Source organism: Penicillium cinerascens (assembly GCF_028974065.1).
Source record: "Penicillium cinerascens strain IBT 15544 chromosome Unknown scaffold_4_segment0_segment1, whole genome shotgun sequence".
In the NCBI taxonomy this organism is placed as follows: domain Eukaryota; kingdom Fungi; phylum Ascomycota; class Eurotiomycetes; order Eurotiales; family Aspergillaceae; genus Penicillium; species Penicillium cinerascens.
The window spans coordinates 1152736-1171339 of record NW_026695298.1 but is presented as its reverse complement, the minus strand read 5'-3'; the positions used below and the strand labels follow the sequence as shown (position 1 = coordinate 1171339).

The 18604-nt window shown below is 52.5% G+C and overlaps 7 protein-coding genes across 7 annotated transcripts; 2 read left to right on the top strand and 5 right to left on the bottom strand.

The window, feature by feature from the left end:
* Positions 1–120: 120 nt before the first annotated feature.
* N7498_009538 (VIT1/CCC1 transporter family protein) lies at positions 121–1148 on the top strand (the record flags this gene model as incomplete). The annotated part of the gene is made up of 3 exons (XM_058456594.1): positions 121–178; positions 232–580; positions 638–1148. 3 exons carry the CDS (start codon positions 121–123, stop codon positions 1146–1148), a joined length of 918 nt encoding a protein of 305 aa, XP_058303493.1.
* Positions 1149–1360: 212 nt separating this feature from the next.
* N7498_009537 (DUF4202 domain-containing protein) lies at positions 1361–1948 on the bottom strand (the record flags this gene model as incomplete). Its single annotated transcript, XM_058456593.1, has 1 exon — positions 1361–1948. The coding sequence occupies one exon, from the start codon at positions 1946–1948 to the stop codon at positions 1361–1363; it is 588 nt and encodes a 195-aa protein (XP_058303492.1).
* A 272-nt stretch (positions 1949–2220) lies between these two features.
* N7498_009536 (Efflux pump) lies at positions 2221–2454 on the bottom strand (the record flags this gene model as incomplete). Its single annotated transcript, XM_058456592.1, has 1 exon — positions 2221–2454. One exon carries the CDS (start codon positions 2452–2454, stop codon positions 2221–2223), a length of 234 nt encoding a protein of 77 aa, XP_058303491.1.
* A 1452-nt stretch (positions 2455–3906) lies between these two features.
* On the bottom strand, positions 3907–5423 carry N7498_009535 (uncharacterized protein; the record flags this gene model as incomplete). The annotated part of the gene is made up of 3 exons (XM_058456591.1): positions 3907–3990; positions 4050–4684; positions 4790–5423. The coding sequence occupies 3 exons, from the start codon at positions 5421–5423 to the stop codon at positions 3907–3909; spliced, it is 1353 nt and encodes a 450-aa protein (XP_058303490.1).
* A 746-nt stretch (positions 5424–6169) lies between these two features.
* On the bottom strand, positions 6170–8847 carry N7498_009534 (uncharacterized protein; the record flags this gene model as incomplete). Its single annotated transcript, XM_058456590.1, has 4 exons — positions 6170–7268; positions 7328–8090; positions 8150–8648; positions 8737–8847. The coding sequence occupies 4 exons, from the start codon at positions 8845–8847 to the stop codon at positions 6170–6172; spliced, it is 2472 nt and encodes an 823-aa protein (XP_058303489.1).
* Positions 8848–9752: 905 nt separating this feature from the next.
* On the top strand, positions 9753–11690 carry N7498_009533 (Zn(II)2Cys6 transcription factor; the record flags this gene model as incomplete). The annotated part of the gene is made up of 2 exons (XM_058456589.1): positions 9753–10762; positions 10826–11690. 2 exons carry the CDS (start codon positions 9753–9755, stop codon positions 11688–11690), a joined length of 1875 nt encoding a protein of 624 aa, XP_058303488.1.
* Positions 11691–12573: 883 nt separating this feature from the next.
* On the bottom strand, positions 12574–13578 carry N7498_009532 (uncharacterized protein; the record flags this gene model as incomplete). The annotated part of the gene is made up of 1 exon (XM_058456588.1): positions 12574–13578. One exon carries the CDS (start codon positions 13576–13578, stop codon positions 12574–12576), a length of 1005 nt encoding a protein of 334 aa, XP_058303487.1.
* Positions 13579–18604: the final 5026 nt, after the last annotated feature.

The window sequence follows — 18604 nt, the reverse complement described above, 5'->3', positions numbered from 1 at the left end:
ACCCCGGTGTTCTTTCCTTTCGATCTGCTTGTGTAAAGTGAACACGCCCTGACGTCAGTCACGCTTGCCACTACTTGCACAAAATACCCGGAGAGCGCGGCGTGGGTGTCATCAAGAATCATGGCCCTCCTCTTTCTCAAGAAGAAGCTGTTTCCAGCACAGGAACCAAGACTATCGAGTCAGTAGCAACAGCATGGACATGGAGGAAAGCACATGCTAATTCAGATACAGGCAAGCCACTTCTAGCTCGCATCGACGATGACGATACCGTCCACGATGACTCGGACCAGGACCTCGAGAGCGGTCGTTCCTATGATACTTTCGGGCGCTGCATCAGCAATGACGGTTCCACCGTCGGCAGCAGCAGCAGCAGCGGCAGCACACGGGCACGCATCAACCCTCGTATTATCTCCGATGCCATTCTCGGGTTATCAGACGGGTTGACGGTGCCCTTTGCCCTCAGCGCAGGTCTATCGGCACTCGGGAACACCAAAGTTGTCGTGCTGGGTGGTCTGGCCGAGTTGGCAGCGGGTGCCATCTCCATGGGACTGGGTGGATACGTTGGAGCAAAGAGTGAAGCGTAAGTTCCCAAAGTCAAAAACACGTCCGCCGAGACGAGGTCTAACGAGCCCTATAGCGAATCATACGAAACCACGGTGCGCGAAACACAAGCCTTGATCGAGAGCGACTCGCAAGAAACACAAGATATGGTCCGTGAGACCTTTGCGCCTTATGGACTCTCCCACGCTGCCATCGAAGACATCACGCGCGACTTGCACGCCTCGCAAGAGCGGTTACTGGAGTTCCTGCTGGCCTTCCACCACCGCGAGTCCGCGCCCGACTGCAACCAGGCTTGGATTTCGGCCATCACGCTTGCACTGGGATACTTCGTCGGTGGTTTCATCCCGCTGATCCCCTATTTCATCGTGTCGCAGGTCATGACGGCCCTGTACTGGAGTATTGGTGTGATGGGCGTGACCCTGTTTGCATTTGGTTATATCAAAACCTGCGTTGTACGCGGGTGGAATGGACGTGATAACGTCGTTGCGGGGATTTGGGGAGGTGTGCAGATGTGCTTCGTTGGAGGCGTTGCTGCCGGCGCGGCTATCGGCCTGGTCCGGTTGATTGACACGGGTGGTGCCAACTAGAGTCGGGCGACATTTTGGTTCCTGCATGTGCAAAAGCGTTGGAGTTTTGGTTGCTTTCTCTACTCATAATGACCGGACGATCTCATATCTGGCGTCTATCAGCGATCCTTGCACGAAAGCAACGGAGACGATTCATCAATGCATTTATTCATTTCATATCTGAGATATCTACGCTGTAGCCTTGATTATAAGATAAATCGCTGATGCGAAGATTAACCGGCCAAAGCCCGCGTCACCAAAGCCGTCGCTCGCTCCGACAAATCAAGTTTCAAAGCCTCAGCATGCCCGGCCTCCGACATCTTCCCCCACGTTTTGCGCAAGATATCAATCATCTTATCCTCATCCCCAAGTTCCTTCTCAAATTTGTCAAACTGATCATCCAGGAAAACCAAACATGCCACATCCTCCAGCGTCTGCGTATCCGGGTCCCCGCGCTTGAGATCCGCCTTGCGCACCATTGCGCCCACCCGAGCTGCCTCCTCGGCACTGTACCCACTCTCCAGACACATTTGTTCGACGAGCTCGGCTTGTCGTTTTTGCAGCCCGGAGCGCCATGAGTGGTACCCGATTTTGGTAGCGGGGTAGGAGCTCCGCGGGACTTCCCAGCGGCGCAAGTGCTGGGCGCGGATGGCGAGGCGGAGGAGATCGGAGGCGGCGGGGTTGATGCGTTCGAGATAGAAGGTCATTTTGCGGGCGTAGTGCAGCTCGTAGGGAGTTGTCGTGTTGTTGGACTCGATCTGGTTGGGGTCGTCGCTGTGCGCTTGGTCGATGCGCTCAAGCGCGAGCTCGTATTTTGACATGATGGGTGGGATAACAGAGTCGATGGTTTCAACCGAGCGCTTTATTATCGTTTCAATTGACTGGCGCCTGACCGTCGAGGGAGGAATATAAGAAAGAGATGAGCGAAAGATGTCTGAATCGCTGATAAGGATTAGCGTGGGGCTTATTGTAACGGGCTGTCGTTGATTGGCTCGTACGGGGAGAACTATATTCAACACTAACATGTCAAGTATAAAAAGTGACAATCACCTCCATCCGAGCTCTGGTGAAAAGACTTTGATCTCGAAGCGAGTCAGGCCAGGGACCTGCGGTCCGGTGAGCAATTGCCGAGACTTAGCGAGCCGTTTACCATATAACATCTGTCATATGCCAAGGTCTCAGTGAAGGATTCGGGGAAGGTGGTTACCCCGGCGATGACGGGGCTGTAGCCCAGGACGCCTTCGTAGTAAAGCAAGAGGTAGTAGATATTGGCCCGAAGGATGATGTGGTGGAGAAAGGTGCCGAGGTAGCTGGCTGACATGGCCATGTTGGTGAAGAGGACGATGGGGATGGGAAGGTGGGATACATTTAATCTGCCAGCTAGGATGCCACCCCTCCTACAGAATATCTTTTGTCTTGACCGACTCGGACATTATGACTTCTCCTTATAGCAGTTTTGAAAAATAAAAGAGATGGAATCAAAACATGGCATCCATTCGATCTATAAGTACCTCTATCTCATGTCTGGGCCTTGGGCCTTGGCTCTCGGTCTCGGGTGTCAACGTGAAAGATTTTTTTCAGATCTTTCAGACCTTTCTCACCTTTCAGACCGGTGTCGGGGTCTCCGTTCAAAGAATGGGCCAATCCAGCGTGGACTGAGCCCAGAGTAAGCCACCGCAGCCCCCACGGCATCGCCCATGCTTTCTTTTGCTTCGTCAAGCCACGGGCTTGTGGGCTTGATGGCTGGGCTGAAACTGAATGTGTTGCGTATACCGAGGAATTTGATCTGGATCGTGTGTTTCATGCTTCTATATTGGTTTTAAGACGCGGCAACTTGTTCACATAGGCTACAGTTATCCTCGTGACAGCTGCTTGCTCTCTAGTCCTACGACCGTGGAGCACTTTTCATCTATTCAGTCAATTCATCTCAACCCAGCCCCAAATAGCCCAAGTATAGGTTCCGAGTGCCGTTATCGAGCCCTAACATCGGACACAGAAGGGATCAGTCTTTCGTAGAAAGCCCACGCGGAGCTGAAATATCACACAAACATATCAGAAAGACTCCAAGCGGTAGCATAAGACACTCATTGCAGAAAGAAAAAAAAAAGAAGCCAGCCATTACAGCAGTGGAAATCTCGAAGGAAAGAAGGATTACGCAAAAAAAAAAAAAAAAAAAAAAAAGCCGAGGAAACAAACTGCAAAGCACAATCAAATTGTATTTCGTGGAATACTTTGTTTCCCACCCTTCCAGAACGCCGTCCGATAGATGAAGCCGGGTATATCCAGCACCGTGATGCAACATGTACGAGAAATGAAAATGAAAACAAAGCAGGGCGTTTGTGGTTCGCGTGGGTATTGAGGCGTTGGGCGTTATCTTCAGGCGAGTCCACCGGGACCACAGCAAGGTCTGGCAATTGGCATCGACAATCCAACAGCTGGGTTCTCCGAGCGTGCAGCCTTGAAGCTCTCGCCAGGCCATTCCACTGATCCGTTCCATCACCCATTCTGAGCGTAGCTCATCTGTTGCTTTTTTGAGGCGGATTCAATGAGCCAACCGCAACAAAGCCAGATCACCAAAGAACCACAGAAAAATCTGGCAAGCCAGGAAGCTCTAAGTGGCGTTGGCAGTGCTGTTTTTCTGGGTTTTGAGTAGACTGAGGCCTGAGATATGCACCAGACAGCCCCAGTCAAGTGGGGATGGCATCCCCGCAGGTAAAACAAGCAGTGATCTCAATAGCCGCGCGAGAGAAGAAAAGACAGAGAACTACTTTTGGGGGTCTCATCTGGCGCCAATTCCGAACATACCCACCCCATAGCTCCCGCCTCGTTCAGACATTGGGGTGGAAACTTTTGAGACGTGGTCCTGTTGATGCAATTGAATTAGTGGGCGGTCCTGGAATCTGAGAATGCAAGGCTTCATACCTTCTTTCGTTTCTTTTTTCCGGTTCCCTCGCCGTTCGAGTAGAAACCGGGATCATCATCGTCATCGGCAAAGCCTTCGCCGTAACCAATAAAGCTGTTATCATCGTAATGTCGCTTGCGGCCGCGACTGGGCCGTGCCCGCTCTTCTTGATTCGCCATCGGAGTTGCGTTCCCCTGCATGGATGATCGACCTCCTGGAGTAGGAGCGGGTTTCTTGCTGGTCTCCCCGGAGCCCTGGTTCTTAGTCGGTTTCTCGTGACCGAGCACGTCCTCCCAAAAGTCGTTGTTTGGAACGACGCCCGGTTCAAATTGCATGGCGCGAGTCTGCATGCTCTGAAGGGCGGAATCGATATCTGCAACCTTGATTTGCTTCCCGTGGACCTTTTGGTTTTGCCATTCCTCCTCGGGCCACATGGTGAGGTGGCGCAGACTACCAGGTGCCCCCGGCTCCTGCTTCATCGGTTTGTTCCGTCCCGCCAGACCCAGCCCTTTCAGCTTTCCTTCGTAGGACTTTCTCAACCGATTGATTTTCTCTCCTGTGACAGGGTCAATCCGTGCTACCGACCGCGCAACCGAGCCTAGGCCATAGAGGGAAATGAGATCCAGCGACGGATCCGGTCCAGTTGTAATGGGCGCTGTCAAGCACAAAGAGCCAGTGTTAATAAAACTTTGGTTCCCAGGGTAGTGCAATCACACAGCTGCCAATGCGGCAGCTATGGGCAAACTCGGGGAAGTCTTACAGCTTTTGCAAAGATGGAAAGCCGAAGTGAAGTCCTTCTGGAGAGAATCTAGACCGGCATTCTGGGCACCAAGGCCAGAAAGTGGTTCTTTATCCAGATCCATGGCGTCCCCGTCCGTCATCTGCTGGCTCTGCCCGGTGGCAAAATCGCGTACTTCAGCCTCTGCGCCTGTCGCCGAGGGCTGCTGGTCGTGATAGGTTCGTCTGTGCTCTATATGTTTTTGATTGGACACCCCCTCCGTGTTCCTTGTTGGCTCCTGCATTCCTGGGCTGAAAGATTTATGATCTGCGTCCTCCGTCGACGCAGCGTTCACACTGCTGGCGGGAGTAGGGAATGAGTTCGTCGTGCTCATGGTCGGCTGCTGAGATACCTGCGTTGACATCGGCGTAGATGAGGGGGGTGATGATGTGTTGGGTGGTTGGGCTGTCGCCTGGTTCGGTGAAGTATGGGAGGATGTAAAGTTGGAGACATGGCTTTGGTCACTGACAGACATCAACGGAGGCGATGTTGGAGTCTGAGGGATGTGATCCGAGGAGACGGGGAGCTGTCGGTTCTCCTTGAGAGACCCGGCAGCGGGAGACGAGGGCGAAGGAGGACCTGCTGGGAAGGATGCTGAAAGGTTGCGATCAGACATGAGAACCCTGTGAAAAGGCTAGTTTCAGAGGGTTTTTTAGTCGAACGGGACTTGCTTTCACGAGTGAGAGAGTCCGAATCGCTAAAGTTCGACACGAGCGCTGCCCGTCGGAGAGGGGGATCACGGTCGACGGTCGCTCAGGCGGGCGAGCAGGTCGTTCCACGGCCAGCCTAGATCATATGCATTCCAGGGGGCCGAAATTAACCCTCGTAGGTGGTAAGGATTGGTGGCTGATGGGATGAGCGGAGGAGGGGGGATGGTTCAGATGCTGTCGAAGACGGCGCTGCTGAGGAGGGAAAACGGGCCGGGCACGTGATGCGGTACTCGGCCTCAGCTCGGCGTGCATGAAAGAAGTGCGGGTAAATGTGTGGACGGCCTAGGAGTCTTATTTATCGTTCAAAGCTGAAGCTCTAGTGATTCTTTTCTTTCGATGACCTTAGTGACAATCTTCCAGTGAAGTTAATCAGTGTCTACGTTGCCAGTTACTTGTATATCATACGGTACATGCTGTGTCGTAGCCTCACTGGTCATTCTACACATGAAGGTCTTTGTTACAAATGTCGGGACTCATCCCGTGTGTATTGAACTGTTATATGGAAATTTTATGTCAAAAAACACCCGTCGATCCAAGAAGAAGACAGCCTAAAGTAAACCATGTTCTCCCGATCGCCATGCACTCCGAACTCGTATAGCTGAGGCTCACCGGGGCATCAGTCCCAATATAAAAACAAGCCGTTTCAGATCACTCATGACTGGTAGAAGGCATTGGACTCGCGCACCAGCTGAGCAGAAACGTCCGGAATATTATGCTCTAGTGATGCCATCAGCTCAATCTGCTCTTGCTGGCTGAGCGTCCGCCCGCGCCAAGACTCCGTCGGGAAGGGTTCGTTAAAGTATTGAGAATACTGGTCTGAGATGGAGGTCGTCCATTGCATTGGATCGACCGCGGCGTCAATGTAAGCTAGATGACTGGCTGTTGTGGAGGCAAGCGAGAAGTTCGGGTCCCATCCTTGGAGACCAGGAACCACCGAGGGGATCGAGTTATAGGGAGTATTCGGATCAATGGAAACGTCAGAGAACGGGTCATTGGGTACGCAATACCCCTGAGATGTAAATTGGGTCCCGATGTCTGGCGCGGTGGGCGGTAGCTGCACGCCAAATGTTGGGGCTGTGGGGGCAGCCGGTGTCGACTTGACTGGGTCGGTGGCATAGACCGGAGGTGTAGGTTCTTGGGACACTTGTGAGAACGGAACGGTAGGGTCGGCGGAATGGCCCCGTGAAAGGGTACCGGTCGAAGGACTATTATCGGTGGAGGGTAATCCATTGAGTCGATGGCCTTGTGAGTAGAATGAGGCGGTCGTGGTGGTGGTGCTGGAAGGGCTGGACATTGCTGGGGGGGTCATGACGTCTTGAGAAGAAGTCGGAGTCGGATGATTGGAAGGCGAATGTACGACGAATGATTCTTCAGTTTGGTACGCTTTCAAGCAGGCCACAACGAGGCGTTTGTAAAGGAGCAATGCAGACTGGACACCAGGCCATCGTTCAGCTGCAAAGACGATCACCTCAAGAGCCATATCCAAGTAGCCCTGGACCTCCTCAATGGGATGCTCCTTGCGGATTTCAGGATAAGAGAGTGTCCACAGAACAGTGTTTAGAACCATAAAGAGAGACTGAGTGAAAATCCATGTGAGATCGACAGAGCCCGTGATTGTTTGCTCTTTGTGCATGGCGATGTTGAAAACTGCTGCGTCGTAGCATTTCTTCGCTGCATCGACCGACGGCTCGGGTATTTGGGGTGATGGCCGATAGATAAGACAGATTATAGTATTTCGCCTGCCTTCGAACCTGCAGAGAAATGAGCCGATTGTCAGAATGTCGCAACAGAAGCAGGGCAGTATACGTACCATTTCACATTCAGGCCGCTGCCATCGTCGTTCTTGGGGCAAGAATCCAACCAGTGGCCCACCTTCGCCAGCATTTGGGAGAACCACGGATCCTGATCATCAACCGGCGTTTCGCGCCGATTCAAATACAACACTCGCCGCGCCTCCAATTGTAACAGTCGCATTTTGAGGAAGTGGATGGAGATACACTTGGAGAGAACTGGTTTCGCTCCTGGAATGATACCTTCGGCCGTGATATACCGATCATCTACCAATTTGAAAAACTTGACGTCGATATTGTCATAGGTCACGGAGTAGCAGCTGGAACGGCCTAAGCTGTGGGAAAGTCCAAACTCCATGGATATCACGATCCAGAACAGTCGTCGACGCATATCAATCTCCAATGGGTTCAGAGGTTGGCCGCAAGGCGATTTGCTGATTGTGGCCTCTTCTGTTAACCCCAGGTCCTGGCACAATTTGACGGCGGTCCCCACGACCCAGTATGCAGCCGTTCGAGTAGGAGTCAGCATGGAATACTGAGCAATTAGCACTAGACATTGTAGCGCTCTCAAATCCATCCGCTTCAGGGTCGGTTCCAGGTATGGCAGGGCTGCCAGGTAGTAGCTGTCGGCCAAGCCAGCATAGTCTGGGCTCAGCTTCTGCATACTGATGGCAATGACCATGCGTATTTGAAAGTTGTAGCAGGGATCGGTCGAGCCATTGAAAACCTCTTCGACTTCTTGTCGGAAGCTTTGTTCGTGTAATGTGGGGAGGAGTGCTTGTGCTGGAAGTAGAGAAAAAAGTCAGTCACCACTCCTCCGAGGAAAGTTTAAAGAGATATACCTTTCGCCACAAAGAGATCCATCAATTTGTAGGTGAGGCTCCGCTCGGGCAGCTCGGGCTGCGGAAGCGAGCTAATCATGGGATACACCTTGGAGGTCGGTTTCGAGTCCTCCTGTGCAAAAGCCGCCTTGATTTCCTGGGCCGTCAACTCGGGTACGACATCCTTGATGCTTTTCGACTCGGTATTCTGTTTGGCGATCTCCATAACCAGGCGGGTCATGGCAATGCCGCTCGAGGGTCCCAAGTATCGCGGCTCGTCATGCTGGTTGAAGCGGATGCGTCCAGCGCCCCGCACCATCAACTCCGCATCTGCGGCATGCTGTATATCATTCTCGGCCCTGGCGAGCTGTCTTTCGAGCGCGCGGGCCTTCTCCCGTAGCGATACAATATACGTTCTAGGGATGGTAGTGTCGCGGGTGGAGTCGTAGTAGACGCACTTGGCATTGCTTCGTTCGCAGGGTGCACATCGAGGGATCCCGGGGTCGCATCTAGATTTCCGCTACGAAGACCAAGTCAGTGGGAGTTCGAAAAGGCCATCGTACGGCGGGGCGCAATTAAGTTCAGTCATCCGGGATGTTGAATCATACCTGTCGGCACCTCGTGCAAGCCGTGAGCGTGTGCGCGATGCGACCGTCGGGCGGCTCCAGCGAGGACTCCGGCGAGGGCAGCCCCGCGTAGGGTTGGGCAGTCTGGGGCATGGCTCCGGTCTCTCTCTCTCTCTCTCTCTCTCTCTCTCTCTTGTCGCGCAGACCCGTGGAGAATGGAAAGACAGGTTACATGCGCGTTACACAGTCCAAGACTTGATCGAGTCCACCAATTCAGTCCTTTCAGTCGACATGATCTTGTTCCAGGTGAGGAAGGCGCAGACCCAAGGTCGGGGCCACAGGGACAAAGCTGGTGCAAGGGGGGGTGTGGAAACCGGACAGGGTCCTATCACAATGCGGGCATGTTCTGTACAGTAATGCGTGGTGAAATGGTCTGAGGGGCCTAACCTCGGGTCGAGATCTTGATCGACGGAAGAGAGTGGGAGCGATGGAGCGACGGCAAGTCTCCGCTGGCAGTGGAGACGAAGGCGCTGAAGGGATATTCTTATTTGTAGGGCGCCGGTGAACCAGGGTCGATAGCAGCTGAAGGCGTGTCGACTTATCCTGAGAAGAGCAGGAGTCGCCAAATAGTCCCGTCGGCAATGAAAAGAAAACGGGGGGTGCTAAAGAAGCTAAGGAAGATCGCCGTCCGTGCAAATCCACGGTTCAAGTCCGTGTGCCGTCGGAAATGCGAATCGAGCCAAGGGTGCCGTGGGGAACAAAAGGCCTCCTATTCTTTAAGCAGGTGGGGGGTTTCTCTTGTTGCCCAACGTTTCCCCCTTTCAACCGGGTAAGGCTTATGTTTGGAAACGGCAGACCTCAGCTCATGCAGGTGGCTCAACGGCTTTAGGAGCCTAATCGCCCCATAGATTACGGCGTTGATCCCAAGTGAGTAACGCAAAGAATGTGGTGACGCGACCCGGTGGGGTTTCGGCCAGGGTGGAAACGTAACCGCGTTCGCGCTGACTGTGCCCCCTCAGAAACGAGGCTCTTGCCCTGGACGATGAAGAGCTGCTAGGATGCCTTCCACGGCCACCACTTTCCTGGACTCTCCCCTGCTCAAGGTCAGCCGTCCCGTCGCCGCCTGTTCGCGATGTCGTACCGCGAAGATCAAGTGCGACGGTAAGCTCCCCGCCTGTTCCGCCTGTGAGAAGGTCGGCAAGGCGAGCACCTGTTCCGGTGCCAGTGATGAATTCGCCAAGGGGAAAGAACGCAGCTATGTAGCCTCCCTCGAGGGCTACTGCGAGAAGCTCGAAAAGAAGATCGCCCAACTCCGAAATCGTCAAACCTCCCTCTCCGCTGAAGGGAATGGCGTCGCGTGGGAGTCGTCCATCACATCGATCTCCTCGGACGGTCCCTTAGGACCGGCGCATCGCCGAGAGGTGTCCGATATCGATGACCTGGTCGGGGATTTCGGTTTCCTGTCGGTCAATGCCACTTCGCGCGACTTCGACGGCATCACGTCCAAGACCACCTTTGCCAATCTCCTCTTATCAGTCGCAACGGTGGGATATCCACCCCCGCAGACGCCCAATGCGTTGCCCGCCCGGCACGAAGCAACGCCCTTACTGCAGTATTATTTTGACAACGTTTTCGTCCAGCTACCATTTTTTGTCGAGACTAGCTTCTGGACCTCGGTAGACGCCGTCTACCAGTCGGGGGGCCGCTTTGCCAAACCCTTTGACCACTGGATGCTACGTATGGTGCTTGCCGTCGCCTCCGCGTCGGTCTCATATCAGAACAACGACAAGAGCCACCAGCGGGCTTTGGCGTTGGTTTCGGAGGCTTTGACATACGCCGAAGGCGTCCTACGCCCCGGGTCTATCGCGTGCATTCAGGCCATTCTGCTGCTTGCCCAGTATGCCTTGGTAGACCCGGGTCGCTTTCGTAGTTGGCATCTCGTTGGAATGGCCGTAAGAGTAGCGGTGGATCTAGGTCTTCATCAGGACCCCCCTGCAGAGGTCCTATGCAATGCGGACCGCCTCGACATTCGCCGACGTGTGTTCCACTGCCTTTACTCCTTGGACAGGTGTGTTCATGTCTTCATCTCTTCTGAACTCTCAAAGTCTATCATTTTCTAACCAAACACCAGAGGAATGAGCACTTCATTACAAAGGACCTTCTCCTTTTCCAATGCCTCCGTCAACGTTACTATGCCGTTGACCGGAACTTCTGGGACGAGCGGCGAACAAAGCCACATCTTCCTGCGAAACCCAGCACCTGCCCTCCACATCGTAAAAATTCGACAAATACTGTCCGATGGATACCAAGATATGTACTACAACTCCCGTGAGGCTTCTCCACAGCCTCTGGTCCAAATATGGACACTCTGCTGGCAAGCCCAGCAATGGTTCCAGGATTGTCCCCAGAACGCCCCCAGTCATTTCTCCCTCCTATACCGCCTCGAACTCCTCTATACTATGATCATCCTCCTCTCCCCCTCCCATAGATACCCCATTCTCGACGACTACAACAAGGCGCTCCTGTTCGACCGGTCCATGGACTACGTCAGCCAGATCCACCAAGTGCTGGAGAATCCAAGTGTCCTGCCATTCCTCACTTTCTTCGACATCCAGCGCGTGCACCAAGTGGGCCATAAATTCGTCGAAATTCTCTCCGAAAACTTCGACATGCTTTTAAGCCCCAGAGTGCCGACTCTTCCTCCAGTCCCTGCCGGAACCCCGGATCCGCCCAAACTCCATGAAGAAGACCGGCTCAACACTCGACCCCGCGCAATCCACTGCATCGCCTACGTTCGCGACTTGCTTAAGTATTGCGCGAGGAAATGGGATCTTCGAGCCCCACTGGAAGAATTCGAGAGACAGTCGGCTTCGTTAGGGAAGATGTTGGTGGACAGCTCTATGAGCTATGTAACAAACCAAAGGGCCTACATGCAGGTCCCATCATCCGGGTTGCCGCTGGCCGGCAATAGGTATTCAGGATATCATTTCGGATAACTTTGTATTTTCACGGCACACCCAGTATTGTTTATTTTGTTTCTTGTCTCCGATTTCCCTCCATCCAATTTCGAACGGTATTGCTAGGGTATTTTCCCGGCGGTACACTACTGCCTGTATCATAATTTCCATGTGACAAGCGTCTCTTCTACTTGGGCAGCGTAACTACGCTTAAATTCGCCTTACAGCTCCCCGCAGTCTTATTATTACATACTTTGTTCCTGGCATTGGGGGCCGTTTGATAGACCGGCGTAGATAGTATAAGGAGCCAAAAGCAACGAGGCTAATCGTGAAGCACATCCACAGGGCTCATGTAGTATTTGGGGTTTAACTAATTTTGAGGATCATGGGATAAAATGCAAATACTACATATAGAAAAGGAAAAGATGAATATAGTCTATCGTCTCTCCGTAAACAACGCGAGTAAAGCAGCCTTGGAACATTATAGGTACTTCATTTGAACCTTGGAACAGGCACTGACCATTTGGCAACATCGTCTACGCATATACAAGCCTCGCTACGCCCAACCACAAAATGCTCAAAATCTAGTTTGGAAGATGGACATCAAATTACTTTTCAATAGTAGTACACATTATAGTTATGTTCTAGGGGACTTGAGCTCCGTGAACATTATATGTTAATGTCATTGACCAGTTAAGGGGGAAAAAAAAAAAAAAAGAAAAGAAAAGGGTAAAACGGGTGGAAGACGAGACACCAAAAATCCCAATTGTCTTCCAAAATAGTTCATACAAGAAAAAACACCCTTTCGGGTCAATATATGCACAAAATAAGGCTGTGGAGGACCCCGGGCTTTCACAAGGTTCCCGGAACGCTATCCATTGCTGCGTAAGAAATGACCTGCCTAGACAAGATATTTGTCTATTTACAGGTTCTGGCCAATGGTGGCAACGACGGTGCCGGCGGGGACGCCGACGGAGGGGAGGCCAAGGCCAGAGACGAGAGAGGCAACCTCAGGGGAGAGCTTGACCAGGAGGTCCTGGCCATCGTTACCGGTGACGGTGAGGAGCTGCTCAACGGGAGCGGAAACGTCGTTCAGGAGCTTGCCAGTACCCTGGCCAGCGGTAGCGACGACGGCACCGAGGGGAACACCGACGGTGGGGAGACCGAGGCCGGAGACGAGGGAAGCGACGGAGGGGGACAGCTTGACGAGGAGCTCCTCAGCGTTGGTGCCGGTGACACGGAGAGTGGAGCCAACCTCGGGGGTGATGTCCTGGACGATCTCACCACGCTTCAGGGAGGTACCGACAGTAGCAATGACAGTGCCAACGGGGACACCGACGGTGGGGAGACCGAGACCAGAGACGAGACCGGCAACTTCGGGGGAGAGGCCAACGAGGAGAGCACCGACATCAGCACCGAGGACAGTGACGAGGCCGTTAACGTAGGGGCCGAGACCAGTAACGAGACCACCAAGACCGGAAGCAGAGGCGACGATGCCACCGAGGGGAACACCGAGAGCACCGAGGCCGAGGCCGGAGACGAGGGCGGTAACCTCAGGGCTCAGCTCGATGAGCAGGGTGCCGACGTTGGGGCCGGTGATGACTAGGATGTTCTGGAGCTCGGGGCCGAGGTCCTGGACAATCTTGCCGTTCTGGATGATGGGGGTCATGCCACTCTTGCCCTGGATGGCGGACTCGGGCAGGTTGAGGACCTTGGTGAGGTCACCGAGGCTGGAGACCTTGGGGAGGTTGTCCAGGTTCAACTCCTGCGTGACATCGCCGAGGTGGAGGTCGTTGACAAGACCGCCAATGCTGGACAGCTGGCTCAGGTCAGTGAGGTCGGAGAGGACAGCCGGGGCAGCGACAGGAGTCGGGGCGGCAATGGCAGCAGTAGCCGCAGCGATGAGAGCGACGAAGGAGGCCTTCATTGTGTATTAAGTATAAGGATGTTCTAAAAGAGTGACTGGAGTGGGAATGATCCAAAGAGTGACAACGAAGTGATGGGAATGAGAAAGTTCAGGACGGTGGCAGCAACGGCAGCAGTATTTATACAAAGAGTTCAGTGAGAATCCCACTCGAGAGATGACCAATTGTGATGGCGGGTCTGCGTCCCCTATCGTGGGACTTGATACAAGGCCTAGTGTATAGAATCCCTCGTTCTTGGCAGCCACGAGTGGGACTACCCTGCTCCATCATATCAAACCCAATCCGTCGATTGAGAATCCAGAACAGGGTCCCCCTAGAACAGGGTCCTATCCTCTCAGATAGGCTGCTTTCCGGGTTTCCGTTATTGAAGCTATAGTCCCGTCGTGGTTCCTTGTTCTTATCTCCGATCCCCGTACGTACCTCTGGTCAACAGCCCTATAAAACAAGATTCCAGCAGGCGGTTATATCATCGTGGGACCACACCAACCCTACAGAGCGTTCCCGAACAGGAAAATAATTTGGATAACTCCCGTTCGGACGATCATACGGATATCACCGGATTACCGGGCATCCCAAACCAGGCGCCTCCAAATTGAGATCGACGTGTGTACCGGAAAAGTGGGTATCAGTGGATGACGGTGGGCGAAAGCAGGTGGATGGAGATCGAGCTTCCTCGCCATTCGAGTGATAGCACCCCGTGGCTGGCTAGCGCAAGCTTATATGGGCCTGGTGGCACCGAATATCTCCGGCCTCAAGCAATAGCACCGCCGATCTGCTGCCCACTCCAGAGCTTTGGTACGAACTCCGCCCATCCGGCAATACATAGGTAAACAATCATAATTTTGAGTGGTCCATGTCGCGATCTGCCGAACATCGATGGATTCAGGAACAGGAAATATGTTTATCACACAGTCTGTTTCTGTTTCTATCCCGTGAATAGTGCCCTTGTTGCTGCTCCTGTTCCGCTCTGGACCCTCTCGGAGAAATCGCCGTGAAGAGAATGATCTACAGTACCAATTACCCCTCGAAGGCACACCAATGCCGAGTGGATTTACGCTTAAAAGGTTTAATGCGCCAAAAAATATGTAAGTGGAAGCCGGCGTCCAATGACAGGGGCCAGGACCCTGACACCCCACATGGGCGATGACATGCTGTACCTCAGCGGCTCAAGCAGGTTAGACCGTTACTAAATGCCAGTGTCCCTCTTCCAATCACCTACTAGATCACATCTCGTTCACCATTCTCCGAGTAGATAGGGGACTCAATCGGGTCGATCGCGGCAGATTGGCAGGGCCAGAGTCCCCTGAAGACCGAAGACTCACGGACGAGCCCGCCCAGTTATCTTTCCAAATCCGAGCTTGGGAAGCTTTTACGGCCACGATGATACTTTCAGATCGATCGCGCCAAACTTCAAAGCTTGACTTAGTCACCTGCATCGCCGATCAATCCTTCTTCCGATCTCAGAGTTTTCTTTCCACTCGTGTATATGGTCAATAGTGTCAACCGCCGACCATATCAGCGGACTATTTAGCTCGGCAACCGCTTTTGAGTAACATTCCGAATCAACGTGGGAAATGTGGCTTTTGTCATGCGTGGCACGTTCTGCGTACTGTCGGAGGGGACCCCGATCTTTCCCGGAACCTTTCCCGTCCGCGCTAAAATCAACATTCCCCTATGACCCGAACGGACTATCCCAATCTCACGGCCCTTTCTTCCCGGCCCTTTCTTCCCGGCCCTTCTCCCCGGCTCATACCGTGGAAGTAACCGTCAACGATCGACTTTAGCTCCCCGGGCCCATTGGTGCCCTTAGTTGGTTCCGTACTCCGTACCCAACAACAGCCTTCCGAATGTTCACGCCTGCCAGATCCGATCACGACGGCTCCACTTATCCGCTCATTGCCATGACCCGGGTTTGCAATTTATCGAGCTCATCCTTTGGTTCGGGGACAAACCTATGTTTCCACGGTTTAGAGCTCATAGATTCTGTCGTGGGGCTCGTAAAATCAAAGTCTAAACTATGGTCCCTGGATGATGCCATGAGCTATCGGGCACAAATCCCACACATTCCAATAAAGTCAAAGCCAATATTTAATAGTCCAGGGGCCTGCCTCTTTGCTCGATTCCCAAGAGCACGTTCAATGACACAAGAAATGGGATCATCGCTCTGCGTCCCGATTGGGACGGCATATACTTCAGCCCCTCATTCTTAGTGGTGTAGAAGCTCCCTGGTTGTAATTCCCCGGTTCGTTTCGCGGCCCCGGAGAGTTCTAGAATACGAATCTGGCATCCATTTCTGGCCAAGGGCGGGCTCCCTCACGAGCCATCCGTTCTGGCGGTGTCCTTGTGATGCACTAACGGAGATGGATGGATCTCAATCCTGCAAAACGCCCTGACGGAAGGATCAAGATAGATCCTTCTTGAAGACTCCATCTTCACATGGCTGTATTTCCGCATTTCTACATATCCTGCACGGCCGTTTCATAAGATACATTCCACGCATAACCTTTGGTGGCGCAAAATGACATGGGTCCTCACGGCGGTAGATCCAGCCTGAGCCGTAAAAGTGGGACGAACTCTGCCGTGAATTGGCATTGTGGCGTGAACAGTTGCCGCCTGCTCAGCTTGCCTCGTAGCCCTAGATCGGCCGTGTCAAGCTTGGTTCGTATTCGTGCGCGGATCGAGGTGGTATCGTAGGCGCCTGTGATGTATAGAGCAACCATGGACTGGGTGGATGGTATATCAGTGGTGCGATCAGACCTCCCTTTCGTCAATATCCGTTTGTCCCAGATTTGGGATAGCAGTCCCGCTAAGTAAATTACGATATCGACGGTGGCGGCCTGAGGGGACATGGTTGTGCCGTGCCTTGTCAGCTTGTCACCCTTACTCCAAAATGATCCTGCATTTCGGTCCAGCCCGCATTTCCTCGGAGGGCCGTCAGCTAGTGGCCATTGACCGATGTTCTTCCGCTCAGGAGTGGCTGGCTGTATCGAACCTAGATCAGGGGGCGGGTCTCTTGAACTGTTTCCTGACTACGGAAAAGCCGACAGTGATCAACAAAGGAATCTGGCCCCCGCCTTGGACCCGTGTTGACGCGGGGCAAATTTTGCCACCATCCTGGTAGGGATTTCAACATACAGACTGTTGAGGGAGGCTTAGGCTTTCCTATTTCAGTCTCTGGATAACCGATCTAGGTCAAGCTTAAGCTGCCATGCCTTGTCAGCTATGTCATTTCAGCATTCTTCTACCCCAGTGACAAGCTATTTGGGATTTTTCTGACATATTGTTAGCCATAAATATTCAGGACTTGGAATTCCGCACATAAAATTCTATCGTAGCCATTGCCAGACCCCCCTCCGGAAAGTCTCGAAGCCAGACGGACGGTCAGACCCAATTAAGGTTTGCCATCCAAACATGGCTCCTCTAGTATCGGCAATGATGGAATGGTTCGCATTTTCAACTCACCTGGCTTGGCTACAGACTGCAAACTCTTCAGCCCAGAACAGAAAACGAGCACCATCAAAAGAAGTTCCCGACGAGGTCAGGGCTCAATGATGGAAGGTTCCCAAGGAGCCGATGATCATGGTATCCCCGATGGTTTTGTGATTGGGCGTTTTCATTGTCTATTTAGTCACTTACACCAACCAGTGATTGCTATCATTAACCAGGATAAAACTAGCCATCAGATCGCTGTCGTCACCTGGAGTAAACCAGAAACGAACAGCAGGTCCTGAGCATCTGGAGACTGCAGACGATGAAGTGGCCAAATGAGGGAAGATGGACAACTGGCCCAGACCAGCATATACCTGTTTTGCCTTCAAGGCTTTCGACAGACCTCGTTGCACTATCAGCGGCACCATATATCTGCAGAGATACTACTTGCTGTGCGTTGAGTGCCCCAGCCAAACTATCTGTCATAAATGGCTTGGAAATGGATCGAGATATCATGGACACCTACCAATGTGACTAGTCAACGAGTCATTTCCAAGCTATCCTCCGAAATGGCCGTAAGGATAAAGGTCCTCCAATCATCACTTCAAGCAGAATGTGTATGGCGGCAGCTATGAGCAGACCAATAGTCGACTAATAAGATTTCTGCTTGTGACGAACATGATATTTATGGAAGATTCCGGGCAGCCCGCATCCTCAGGCTGCAGCCTACCTACGTCTCTCACTCTGTATCCCTTCTTCTTTCTTTGTTCCCCTATTTGATACTCTAGTTGCAGGCTACTGGTTGACGTACTTGGTCGTACGTCACTCTTCTGCCTGGCGCGATGGCCCTGTACTGGATATGCCAGCAAATGTGCCATTAAATTGTCAGAATTCCGCGCCTGGAACGAAGGCTGATGTTGTGTTGCTATTGAATGTTTGATAGAACTGCATGCCGTTTTTTCTCAAGCCTCCATTACTTACGTATCATGGTACAAGATCAATTCCAAGGTTTCATATATTACTTTCGTCTCCCTGGGTGTATGCAGAAATGGATTTATTGTCTGTAGCCTGTGCACTTGGCATAACGCATACATTTCACGCATACTAGACAAAAGTTTCTAAAGATTTCAATTACTCGGGATTAGCCAACAGTGTCTCACGAACGCTATTATGACTTACGAGAAATATACTGACGCGAGATAGCGATTCTTCGTAGATCAATGGTCGTGAATGCGAATGTCCAAACGTCAGCAGGCATGCTAAACGACTCGACAAGGAAGCCAACTTCAGGTCATTAGAGAAGCACTGCAGTATTCAGTTTATAATTCTTCCCATAGATTTGTGCCGTCTCTCCCAAAATAATTGAAGAGGCTTCGAGGTCATCAGGACCGATCTCACGTCCGAACGACATTACCTAGCTATAAGCCACAGGAGGACACTTCAATATCCAAATTGCGAGCAGTGTTAATTGGGTTATTTGATCTGTTGCTGATTTCTTCCTATGACTGTCTGAAATTTCGTATATATATTGTATAGACAGTTCGCCAAGCCGAGGTTGTCGGAAGAGTGTATGTCTGGAGCGTAGATCCGGGCAGGTTC